General features: G+C 58.9%; 1 protein-coding gene across 1 annotated transcript; it reads right to left on the bottom strand.

Annotated features, from left to right (window-relative positions):
• Positions 1-2,776: 2,776 nt before the first annotated feature.
• On the bottom strand, positions 2,777-5,019 carry OLIG2 (oligodendrocyte transcription factor 2). Its single transcript, XM_075174367.1, has one exon. The coding sequence runs from the start codon at positions 5,017-5,019 to the stop codon at positions 4,141-4,143; it is 879 nt and encodes a 292-aa protein (XP_075030468.1). The 3' UTR covers positions 2,777-4,140.
• Between the last annotated feature and the right edge of the window lie 7,801 nt (positions 5,020-12,820).

The raw sequence follows: 12,820 nt of genomic DNA, 5'->3' as shown, positions 1-12,820 counted from the left end.
GGGAAAGTGGGGAGGAGGTTGGGGAAGGGGAAAGGGGAAAGGTGTGGGTGTGAAGTGGGGCCATCGGAGGGAGCCGTCTGGGCGGGGGCTCCCTCCTGTCGGGACAAGTCGCGATAGACCTGAGACAGCCTAAAATAGCAGGAGGGGCGTGAAGGGTGGGGTCTGCCCGGCTTGCACTGAAAACAAGGTTAAATTCGGAGGACCGGTGATCAGCGGGGTGGGGAGCTGAGGATTAGGAGGGCCGCTCCAGCTAGGGGGGGGGCTGCAGGAGGGGCTGGGGGCTGCCTGCGGGAGCAATGCAGGTCCCCGGGCCCAGCTGGAGGCGCAGGTGACCCCTGGCAGCCCCGCCGGTGTGCGCTGAGCATATGGGCTCGCCCCGCCTCGCCGTAACCCTATCTGGCCGGAGCGGCGGCTTCGGCTGCGGGCGATGCAATCAGGGGAGCCCTGCGGGGCACTCCGTCGTGCAGGGGAGCATATGGGGAACAAGGCAGGCGGGAGGGCGCCGGGGGCCCGGCAGGGCGGCTAATTTCATTTGCAGGTAGCCCAGGAGGAGGGGGACCGGGGGAGCACAGCTGGCGGCCCGGCACGGCTCGGCACGGCTCGGCCGAGGGGCTGCCACCAGCCCCGGGGGGGGATGCGCAGCCCCAACCGACTGGCAGCGGGCGGGCAGGGGGGTCCGGAGGGGACCAGGGTGCCCCCGCTGCTTTTGCCACCGCGGGGCCCGGTGGGGCCGAAATGCCTCCGCAGAACAGCCGGATCCCCACGACACCCCCCCCACCTCCCCGGGGCGGTGCTGCCCGTCGGGGCTCCCCGGGGCCACCTGTTAGCGGCGGGGAAAGGCCCTCTGGGTGGGAGAGCGCGGTCGGGGAGGCAGACGAGCAGGATTTACCAGCTTCTGGCCACTGCCGACTTTTGCATCTGTCGGGGTGCTAATTATTGCCTTTAATAGAGACAAAGAACAGCTCCTAATGATGCTCCCTCTAATTCTCACCTGCTCCTGCCCTCCTTCCGCAGCAGCACTCCCTCGCCGGAGCCCTGCTAATTGGGAAAGCTGCTCTGCTTATTGCGGCCTCCCTACAGATGGAGGGGACACACGACGGCGGCAGGCCTGGGGCGGGGGGTGCAGGGCAGCGGTAGCAGGAGCAAAACCGGGGAAGGGAGGCTACATCCTAAGCGGCGCTGGCCTGACGGGAGCTCCCCATCCTCGCCCCGGCGCGGCGGGGCTCGGCACCCCCGGGCCGCCGCGGGCTGGGCGGAGGAGCGGCCTTTGCCCCTGGTGGTCTCTGCCCCTTCTCCGGCCCAGCCCGACCTTTGGCTTGCAGCGGAACCTGGCAGAAGGGCGGCCATCGGGGGGACCGTCCCAAGCCGCTGGCAGACACCTGGCTGTTAGCCCCTTATTTTGCACGAGTTTCTCCCCGCCTCCCCGCCGGAGAAAGCAGAAGCGGAGGGGCTTGTACCGCAAGGATCGTCTTCAAAGCCGCAGACCGAGACAGAAGGTAGCACCCTAAGGCGGCCTTAAAGCGAGGGGCAGCGCCAGCGCCATCCTGGCCACCAGGGTCAGGGCCAGCTCTCCTGTTGGGATGCCCGCCCCGCCGATGGCCGGTCCCCCTCCTCGGCGTTGGTCCCCGGGGCTTCATCCATCTCGGCGTTAAATGGAGTTTGTTTGCCAAAATCGGCACTGAGGGTGCCGGGAAGGGGAGCTTCTCTCCGGGGGCTGGGGCAGGTCGGGCTGGGTGTCTCTGGAGAAGCGGCGGGGGGGGGTATTTCTCATCATCACTGGGGGGGATGCTGGGGTGGGGGGCACTCCTTTCCGAGCCCCGTTTCCCTTCCCTGAAAGGGTTGGCATGGGGCGAGCCGCCGAAGGAAGGAGCAAACCCCACAAGGCAGGAGCCCGGAGGGGCTGTCGGGCCGGGACCGGCTCACACCCCGCGGGGACCCCAGCCCGCCCCTGCCGCCTGCCCGCGGGGACCCCAGCCCGCCCCGGCCGCCGGGAACCGCTTCGCTTTACTCGGTTTAAAAAAAAAAAAGGTCCCGCGGGTCTGGACTCGCTCTCATTCCCCCGCGGGTGTCTGTGCGCCCAAAACTCCTCAATGGTCTGTCACGATATATATATGCTATTTCGTATCTATGCGCATGCAGTTAGCTAGTTATTTTACATAGCTCTCTAGCCATTTATCGGTCTAGAGAAAGACGTGTAGGGATCTGCTTGGGCAAGGACGGGGGTTTTGCGGTCTCCCTGCCCATCCGCAGCGCGGAGCGCGGTGCTGGGCGGGAGCGGCCCCCCCGGGGCGGGCGGCGGCGGGACCGTGGGAACCGCGCCCGGGGAGCCCCGCTGCCCGTCCCGGCGCCCCCCTGGGGGCAGCCGCCGCCGCCGGGGGCTGCCGACCTCCTTTTCCTCAAAAAACAGGATTCGCTTGGGTTGTTCCCCTTCTTGCAGGAAAAGGGGAAGCCACAGGCTGCTCCACGCCCGCACCCTGCGTGCGTGAAGACAGCCCTTTCCTTGGGGTCTGCGAGTGGGCGAAATATTTCCTGCTCAAATACCTGAGTACAGAGCTGCTAAAATACAAACGGGCGAGAGATACTATCATCTTCGGGAGGAAAAAAATAAGACTGTCCCCAAATAATTTTCCTTTCCGTGGATTTTCGTTTGGTTGGTTTTTGGTTGAAGGTCAAGTGCGCAGAAGCGATTACAGTGAGCAAACACCCCACCGCCAAGTTTAATGTTTCCTTTCCCCGAATTAATATTTAGCTCTTGCCAAGCGCTGGATTCGGTAGACAAAAATTTTCACGTTACGAACCCAGTAACAGTCGTTTCTTTCCTTGCCGCCCTTATTCTGCGAGGAACAAATGAGGAACGGGGAAAAAAAAAAACAAAACCCGAAACGGTTTCGATTAGTCGGCGAAGCAAACTAACAAAAAACTTAGGGAAAAGGCAAGGATGCGCCTACAATGTTCCCCTCGCTTCCCCGCTTCGCGGCCGGTAACGCGCCGTTGGCTGTCCCGCCGCGGTCCCGCACCGGCGTCGCTACCCGCACCTGCCTCCGCCTCCCCGCTCGCCTCCGAACAGCAAGGAAGAGGAAAAGGCCATTTATTTAAAACGCTTTTTTTTTTTTTATTTAAAATCTCAACAGTGGATCACTTTTTTTTTTTTTTGCAACCAAACAAGTAATAAATATTATTTAGCAACTTTTTTCTTTTTTTCTTTTTTTTTTTTTTACAAAAATAAACAGATGATAAAATCTCTGCAAGGGGCAGCGATAAGAAAAGTTGTTATTTCAGAAACAAGCCCAAGTTCTCAGTATTGCAACACGGACAGTGTGAAAGTTCCTACACAGAAAGAGCATTAAAGAGTTCAAACTTTGTTAAAGGTGGCAGGAACGGAAAAAAAAAACGTGTTATACGCTTAAAAAAAACACCAAACCAAAACAAACCCAACAACCCCCAAGAACCCAAACCAACGAAATCAAAGCAAACCGACCCCTTATTCACTCATGAGGCTTACACAGTACAAGTGCACGGACGGAAAGCTCAGGCAGAGCGGACTTGCATCGTTATCGTTGAACGGTATATTTACAAATCCCGAACCAGAAAGAAAACCGAAAAAACGGCGGGCGGGGGAGCGGGGGAAGGGGGAATAAACCGACTTTCCCGGCTGCGCTTCCACCCGGAGCCCCGCTGCTCCCCCGGAGCGGCGGCCGGGTGCTGCGGGGATGGGCTTCCCGGGGCGGGATGTGACCCAGAAACGGCTCCAAAGGCTCTACGTGTTGAAGCGAAACCGGGAGAGGGAGGGAAACGAACAAACAAACAAACAAACGAGCGAACGAGCAAAAAACCCTCCGCAGTTTTGGTTCCTCCGTTTGCGACGAGCCTAGGGCTATTTTCCCCTCCTAGCGAAGTTACCGACCACAACGTAAAATTAAAAAAAAAGAAGATGCGCGGGCGTTTACTTGTGCCGGGCTGGTTTTCCCCGCCATTTGTGGAGCAGGGCAGACCCCGGGCCGGGCTCCATCCCCTGCCGCCGCCCCTCCGACGGCCCCGGGAGCGGGGGCGGGGGACCCGCCGCCGCCGGGGGGTCGCGTTTGTAGGTCCTGGAGGTGCCGGGGCGGCGCGGGGCGCGGCGGGGCGGCCCCGCCGAGGGGCTCATTTGGTGTCGGTGGCTAATCTGGGGAGGCTGGCGGTGCCCATGCCGGAGACGTGGTGGTGCGGCGGGGCCGACACCTGGCACATGCTGCAGGGGCAGGGCATCCCCCCCCAGTGCTGGAAGCCGCTGCCCAGCGGGGCGGCGGCGGCGGCGGCCGAGGGCGACTTGAGGAGCCCGTGGGGGGGCCGGATGGAGCTGACGGCCGAGAGGCCGGAGCCGGGCAGGGAGGCGCTGGAGACGGCGGCGGGGGGCAGGATGGGGTGGTGGACGGGGTGCGAGGCGGGGTGGCCCGGGTGGCCGGGCAGCGGGGCGGAGTGAGCGCCCATGCCGCCGGGGCAGGCGGCGGGGTGGAAGCCGGCGTGGTGCCCGCCGTAGATCTCGCTGACCAGGCGCTTCATCTCCTCCAGGGAGTTGGTGAGCATGAGGATGTAGTTGCGCGCCAGGAGGAGCGTGGCGATCTTGGAGAGCTTGCGCACCGACGGGCCGTGGGCGTAGGGCATCACCTCCCGCAGCCCGTCCATGGCGATGTTCAGGTCGTGCATGCGTTTGCGCTCCCGGCTGTTGATCTTCAGCCGCAGCTGCTGCAGCTCTGGCTCCGTCATCTGCTTCTTGTCCTTCTTGGAGGAGGAGGACGACGAGGAGGAGGAGGACGACGACGAGGACTTGAAGCCCAGCTTGTCCACCACCACCACCCCCGCAGCGCTCATGGCGCTGCGCAGCTCGGCGCTCAGCTCCGGCGGGGAGTCGCTCTGCGTGGAGCTGGACACGGTGCCGCCCGTGAAGCCCCCGCCGCTGCCTTTATTCCTGGCCGTGAGGAAGAGGTCATCTGGCTCCGGGGAGGACGGGCGGCTGGAGACCAGGCTGGCGTCCGAGTCCATGGCCCGGCGGGCGGGACGGCGGCGCGCACCGGGCTGCCTGCGGGGAGGGGAGAGAGCCCGCAGGCGGCCCCGGGTCAGCGCCCGCGGAAACTTGGCCGGGCGCCGCCGCCGCCCGCCCGCCAGGTCGCCAAGCCCGCTCCGCCGCCGCTCCGCGGGGCCGCCCTCGGGGGGCGCCTCCCGTCCCCTCCCCTCCCGTCCCCTCCGTCCCGTCCCGTCCCTCCCTCCGCGCCTCTCCGCCGGGCCGGGTCTCGGGGGGCGCCGCGCCGGGGTGCGCGGGCGCGGGGAGCACTTACCGTGCGCGGGGCGGCCGTGGGGAGCGGCGCGCCGTGACGGGCGAGCACGGCAGCAGCGCGCACCTTGCGGCGGCGGCGGCGGCGGCTTTATAGCCGCGCCGGGGAGGAACGATGTCACCGGGCGGGAGGGGGGCTGCGCCAATCGGCGGCGGCGGCGGGGGGGGACGGGACCGGGGGGGGCGGCTGATGTCACCGGGGCCGGTCCAGCTCGATGGGGCGGGCGGCCGGGGGGGCGACGGCCGGCAGCGGCGCGGGGAGCCCGGCGGGGGGGCGCAGTGGGGGGGAGGGACTTTTGTCAAATCCGTAATAAAGTGCAACAATGACAGCGCCGGGAACAGCTGTTGGGGGGGCGAGACGGGACGGGGACGGGCCCAAACAGCCCCTGGCCCCGCCGCCGCAACGCCCTCGGGGAGGCCGCGCTGCCCGGCTCCCGCCAGCGCGTCGGTGTTTCCCCGTGCCCCGTCCCGTCCCGTCCCGCCCCGCCGGGAAGCGCTCAGCCCCGGCCCCGGCCCCGCCACACGCTCCGGGCAGCCGGCGCGCTTCCCGCGGCGGGTGTCCCCTCCTGCCCCCAGTCCGGTCGTTATCCTCCCGTTAAGTGCCGCAAAGGGAGGCGGAGGGGTAGAAAAAAGTGATTTCGACCACCCCGTTCCCCACGAGCGGATTTCCCCGCAGAGGCCGCCGGGCGGTGCCGGGCAGCGCCGGCCCCAGCGGGACCCCCCGGCTCCGGCCCCGCAGCGACCGGGAGAAGAAGCCGGAGCGGCCACCAACACCTCCCCCCAAACAACCCTCCAACAAGACGGGAGCATCAGAGGGGAGAGAAAGAAAGAAAGAAGACGTTAACAAAAAAACCCAGACATTAACAAAAAAGTGACTTTCGGAAATGCCTCCCGCCTCCCTCCGCGCCTCGCCCGGCTCCCGGCGAGCCCCTTCGCCCCGGCAGCTCCGCGCAACAGGGCCGGGGCTTCCTCCCACCGGGGTAAATCCCCCCGGCCCCTTTGCCTTTGTTGTATTATTTTTACACCCGTGTGTTTCCCAGCTGGCCCGGCAAGCCTCAACCATCCGTTAAATATGTATTTAAAACGTTAAGAAGTGAAGCGTGGAAATGTGTTTCCCAACGGTTGCGGGGATGATCCGTAACAGGTCAATTAGGAAAATCTGTCCCAGCGACAGCCGGGCCCGCCGCCGCCCGCCGCCCGGCGTGTGTCCCGCTGCTGCCCGGGCGGCCCCCGGCCTGGCCACCCGGGACGTGCCCCGGGCTCCCCCCGGCCGGCCGGGCGGAGGGGCCGCCCCGGCCCTCAATTCCCGCACCTGCTTGCGGGGCTGCGGAGCCCGGCCGGGGGACAGGCGGGGGGGACACCCCCCCACCCCGGGGGATGGAGGGAGGGGTAAGACGGGGGGAGCTGGGGCTGAGCCCTGGAGGTGAGCAGCGGGACGGGGCGGGGGGGGCACGTCTGTGCAAACTTTGCATTTATTTCATGGTCGGGAAGCGGTGAGGCGGCAGCGGGAAGCCTGCCTCTGCCTTTTGACTGATGGCTCTATACGGCGCATTGTTGGAGCCGCATAAAACAAGGCAACAACGAGCACAACTAATTAAGCCCCGACGCCTTTCCCCCGGCCGCCGGGTCTTGGCAGGGCCCGGCCCCGGGAGACGGAACGGGCCCCGGCCAGGCCAGGCGGGGCGCCGGGGCGAGGGACGGCTGCCCCCGGGGCCGCGGTGCTGGGGCGAAAACGAGGAAAACGCCGGCATCGCCCGTCTCCCTCCCGCCTCCCGGGGCTCGGTAATTTTCCTTCTTAAAAGGCTGGAACCTCTCCTTAAAAGCTCGGACCCGCCGCCCCTCCGCACCCCAAACGGATGGGGGGTCCCGTCCTCCCCGTCGGGTTTGCGGCCGCGGGCTCAGCCCCGGGGACAGGGTTTCACCGGCCACTTCTTCATCAGCCCGAGGGCGGGACGGGCCCCCCAAGCCCCCGCGGCCGTGCCGGCCCGCCGCCCGCTCCACAGCCCTGGGGGCTCCCGTTCGGCCGGGCGGGGCGGGCAGGAGCCCCCGCGGCGCCGGGAGCCCGGGCGGAGGCTGGGGGGAGCTGCCGGGGACTGGCGCAGAGGTGGGGGTTACCTGCCGGGAGGGATGGCGGGGGAAAAGCGGCGAAGAGCCGCCGGCCCCTGCCCCGGAGGAGTGGGGATGGGCAGCGGGCGGGGGCGCGGCGGGGGCTGTGGGACTCCGGGGCCGGGCTGTGCCCTGGGGAGGCAGTTCTCGCAGCACCCTGGGGATTCCGAGGAGGGAGAAGTGGGCAGCGGACTCCTCTCTTTTCCTTTTTTCCCTTTTCCTTTTCCTTTTCCTTTTCCTTTTCCATTTCCTTTTCCTTTTCCTTTTCCTTTTCCTTTTCATTTTCATTTTCATTTTCATTTTCCTTCTTTTCCTTTTCTTTTTTCTTTTCCTTTTCTCCTTTTTTTCCTTTTTTCCTTTTTTCCTTTTTTCATTTTCCTTTCTTCCCCTTTTCCCCTTTTTTTCCTTTTTTCCCCTTTCCCTCTTCCTTTTTTCCTTTTCCTTTTTTCCCTCCCCCGCCTCCAGAGAGGAAACCCGGAGCCGCCGCCAAGGAGGAGCCGGGGTCTATGTCCCTAACGGGGCGAGCAATGCCTTTGATGATCACCGTCCGTCTGTCTGGACGTGAACTCTGTCCCGCCTGCAGCCCGCGGGGCTCCCTGCGCAGGGGAGCGCGGAGTTTGCGCGGGGCCGGGGCGGAGGCAGCGAGGCGGTGCTTCTCTGCCGTCCTCGTCGGAAGGAGGGGGGGTGCAAGGAGGAAGGGGGGTGATCTCTGCCGTGAGATGTCAAATTAAATGTCACACGTTCCCCGCTTCGATTCAATAAGGCTCGATACTGCAAACTGCCTCTCGTCGGCGCGTCCCGGGAAGGCGGCCACGCAGGACTCCCAGAGGAGCCCTTCACCCCGACTTGCTTTTGACACTAAAATGTGGAGCAGAGCCTATTTTCTTACCTATGAATATGTATTTTTTTCTTTTTTAATCGCGACTGTAGGCAACTAAGGCGTGAATGAAGGCAATCAGGGAACATGATGAAGTGATAACTTAATAAAAACCAGACTGTTGCTTTCATGTTGAAAATCACTCGGAATGTCATTAGGTTATTGTTTGGGATTGTTACTGCCTATACTCCCTCAAGGCCTACGGCCCAGAGTCCTTTCCTCGTGGATACCACACAGCTACACTGAAAGTGCCCCTGCCCGGCTGTAGGGAATCTGAGGCATCCGAAGGACGAAGAGCCTGTGTGTGACCGCGGCTCCTTGAGGATTGGCAGCTGAAAACAGTTTTAATGATGCCTCGGAAACTGTAAGGCCTGATCCCCAGTGCGGTCTGCCTCCCATCTGTTAGCAGGGCTGTGGGCTCGACATTGGGCTTTGGAGCTCCAGAGCCTTTTAAACTTTCCAGCTGAGAGTGTGGGCTTCAGGGAGTCTGCTGGGGTCACAGCTGCCCCCCCCCGAATGTGGCAGGACCACAAATCCCAGCACCTGACACTGAGGACATGAGGATGCGGGGGTCGCCTGCAAGCTCTCTGCTCGCTGCTTAAAGGTATGAGGGGAGTCTCATGAGGGCAGGGAATAACTTCTCAAAGGTTCAGGTTTGGTCCTTTTTTTCGTTTTTTCTTTTTTTTTTTCCTTTTCTTTCTGGATGATTCTGAATCAGATACAAATGTATTTTTTGTTGTTCTGGACTTACAAGTGAAGTCCAGCCTGTGGGCTTTGATGATGTTCCACCTGCCCAACTAACATGTTCGATACCTGTGATCTCTCCAAGAAAGGGACCCCAGTTCATTGAGCGGGGCAGTCGTTTTTATTCTAGTGGGAGTTGTCTTTTTTTTTTTTTTTCAGTGCTAGATTTGTTTTTGTTAGCACTTGTTCGATTGAAATGTTGGAGACACATGCTCTTTGCCAAAAACTCAGCATGTCTTCCCATTCAATCAGACTGGAAAAGCTTCTAATCTTCACAGGAGTCACCCAGAGGGAAGTCTCAGAAATACCAGAGCTGATGTTTGTGATATTTGCAGGATTAAAAATATGCAGGAAATAGGCCATCTCCTATTCCCATCTAGAAGAAAAAACCCTCTTTATTTATAAACTTTTGTCACTTATAAGCCTGCTATCATCTACAACAAATAATTAGATTGCTATTTAAAACCCAGGCTAGTTTCTGTGTCTCACATCTTCCAGGCTCTGTTGTCCCTCCTCTCAAGCATGGCCATTTACTCCAACAGGACAAGTCTCACACCTGTAAGATTAATGGGGACTGAATTTCTCTGACCTTAAGACGTTATCAAAACCACCTCATCCAGGCTCCTTTTAACTCTTCAGTGCGGATGTAAGACATACAAGATTTCTGAGCATCATTTGTTGTGTTTAATGCAAGATGCTGCATTTTTTACGAGATATGGTATGATTTCATTTAATACATTGCTTGAGGAAAAACTTGAAGGATGCAACACATAACTCCATACCACCATTTTATTCCCTTAATGAAAGGCAATTCCTAAATCTTATAAAACAGTATGATAGCTATTTCGTTTTAACAGCTGCTATGTGTTACCAACAATTTCACTTCTCATCGACAATACTGTCTCCTACGGGCAAATGAGGAGAAAGAGGCTGAAACACCAAGATGGCGCAGTGCCGGCAGGCCCGCACGCTGCCCCGCTGCCACCTCCTGCCCTGGGAGCCCTGGGCAGGCACCCGTTGACCGCCACATCGCAAAGTGTTCAAGCTCTTCTCAGGATCAGCCTCATGCCGAGGCTTCTTTTTCAGCGCTGAGTAGAGAAATACCCGTGAGGCACCGTTTCGTTGTGGCTGGCGAAGGATTTCTAGTCTGCAGAGGAGTGGGACCTCTGCAGAAAAGTCACCTCGCTAAGCAGAGGTGCGCTGCGCATCATGCCTTTCCTCGGACCCAGAGACGGGAGGTGAAAACCTGCCAGCCTCGGCTGTTGTTTAGTCCAGGTACCGCTCTGTTACATGCGCAAATCCTCCCCAAATGAGCTGCCGTAACGGGGAAGGAGCAGTGGGAACATCTGAGAGAAACAAATCAGTGCAACTGCTAGGATTGGCTTTGAGACAGACAGAAGCAAGGAAACGGAGCTGGAGAGGGAGTTACAGATCTATGCTGTGGTTTGCCCAGCCACACGCAGTTTTCTGTCCCACAGGAGGTCTGAACTGGGGACGCCTTTGAACTGGGCAGCATTTTTGTGATTTTTTTTCACATTTCGCCATTTGTCTGTATGTGGCACTCTTATACTACCCTTCATCTCTTTTCCACTTTCCATGTCTTTATTTTGACTGAGAGCTCCTTAGAAATGAGAGAGTCCTGGTGGAGTTTTAGTGATGAGCAGAACATGAAAACATGGGTATATTTTGCTTCCCATGCGAACACCTGCTGGAAACAAAATTTTCCTCAGGTTATTCCTTTGTCCTGTCCCTACCTTGCGCTCAGGAAAAAAATGCTTTAAAGATCCCGATGCTAATACGTTGTATCTGTCCGGCTGAGCCCCAAGGATTTTGTTGCTGTGTGCTTGTCATGGAAATGTTCCCCCATCTGAAGGTGTCGGTGCCCCTCAGAATGGGTTTCATATGGTGGCAACAATGGTCAGGCTCATGCCGAACCACTTGCTGGCCGTGGGCATTTCACTGCCAGCGTTACGGGAGGCCCTTGACCCTCAGGATGGAGAAGTTCTTAGCCGATCTGTTCTTTAATGTAGAAAAAAGAAGATTAAAAAAGGCTGGGTAGCAAAAGTCTCTACTAGGAATTTGGCGAGATTTCTCCTTAATTTGTGGAGACTTTTGGGGGGCTGTCGCCTTCCCGTGTCGTACCAGGACTTGCATTAATGGAGTAGCAGCTGAACTAAGCGTTCGGAATGAACATATCAAAGCCCCGAGTCTGTACGACACCATCTCTTGTCGCCCATGATGTCAAAGGTTGCGGCGAATGTCTCCCTCGCTTTCTGGGTGGCATTGTTCGGGACAGTGGCCCCAGCAGATGGCCCGAAAACCGCACCTCGGCCAAGCAAAGAGGGACCACATGTGACGAACCATAGATGTCTCATTAGCAAACGGGGGGGGGGAAAGCAAGGATGAGAAAAAAAGATAAAAAGAATACACAAAGACATTTACATATTTACATTGTTTCTCCCTCATTTCCAATTCTCCTTTAGCTGAAGTGTCAGTGGGCTCGCTTTTCTCCTTCTGTTTGTATGTTTACTTGTGCTAAATAGATTATGATAATCAGGCACATAAATGCATGCAACTGTTATTATGGCATTTTAATCACAGAGTTTTTCACTGGAAGCCTTCATTAGAATTCTCATAATCTCACTTGTTAGTGTAACAAACAGTAATAAATGCCAAGGAACTGGGATTAAGTCAGAGACATTCAGACATTAAAGGAGGAATATGGAAATGCTGTCAAATCTCACATTATTTATTGAAATGTCACGTAAACAGTTCAGGGCTTTAAATATCTTACTCATTAGAAGGAGAGGGTGCACGGCCACCTGAAGATAGCAATTATATTGTTTTAGGCAGTGCTGGAACCATATGTCTCTCATCGACTCTTCCCAACTTTGCTGGGCTACCCGGGCACTTTCTAGCTATTTGTTCATATTTATAAATTCCATCCCTGAGACGTTTAGCTCGGAGGGGGGGTTGCTCCCGGACGGCCGGACACAACACGGAAAGGCCACGCGCTGGCTTTTACGTGGCTCTTCTGTATCTTTGCAGAGTGATGCCCACCGTACCCGCTCGCACCGGGGGTCCCAGCTCCACCATCTGACCACGGAGGCGAAGGTCTCCTGACACCATCTGAGGAGGCCTCCTGACACCTCCTGCCAACCATCCCTTGGCAAAAGGAGGGAAGCCTGCAATGATGTGCTAGAGTAGCCCGGGGATTTACCCCACTGCTGTTCCCGCAGGCTTGCTTCGGGGGTGCAGCTGAGGGAGCAAGATGGGGATTTGCCACTGATTTTTCAGACCATAAAAAATGCAGCGCATCCCTTGAAGTCCTGGGGAAATGTGCGCTGCTCAGCCTGGGAGCGGGGCTGCACGCACACCCAGCCCATGCCTTCCTTGACAGGCGATGCTTGCCTCCCTCCGTGCGTTAACCCGCTGCTGCGGGGAAGGGATGCTGCTCATAGCAGAAGAAAGAGAAAATAGCTGCTCTTTTCATGCAACTCAGTTGACACGTTTTATACCGTGCAGGCGAGGCCTCCTCCCACTGATGAATATGCACCCGCGCTCCCCCCGCTCCCCGCGGGAACGGGTGCGGAGGTGGGCTGCAGGGCCTGGCCCCCTGCCACCGCCGGCGCCTATGTAAAACACTTAAGCAGCGGAGTTATTCACAGTGTCTTTTTTTTCTTCCCCCCTTTTTCCTTTTGTATTTTTCCCTTTTAAGAACAAGACGGAAAACTGTGAAAGACAACCACGGTCATACTGAGTTTCCCACTGTTCGGCTTATGGTG

The sequence above is a fragment of the Calonectris borealis genome, chromosome 1 (genome assembly GCF_964195595.1).
Source record: "Calonectris borealis chromosome 1, bCalBor7.hap1.2, whole genome shotgun sequence".
NCBI lineage: Eukaryota > Metazoa > Chordata > Aves > Procellariiformes > Procellariidae > Calonectris > Calonectris borealis.
This window is presented reverse-complemented; position numbering and strand designations above follow the sequence as displayed.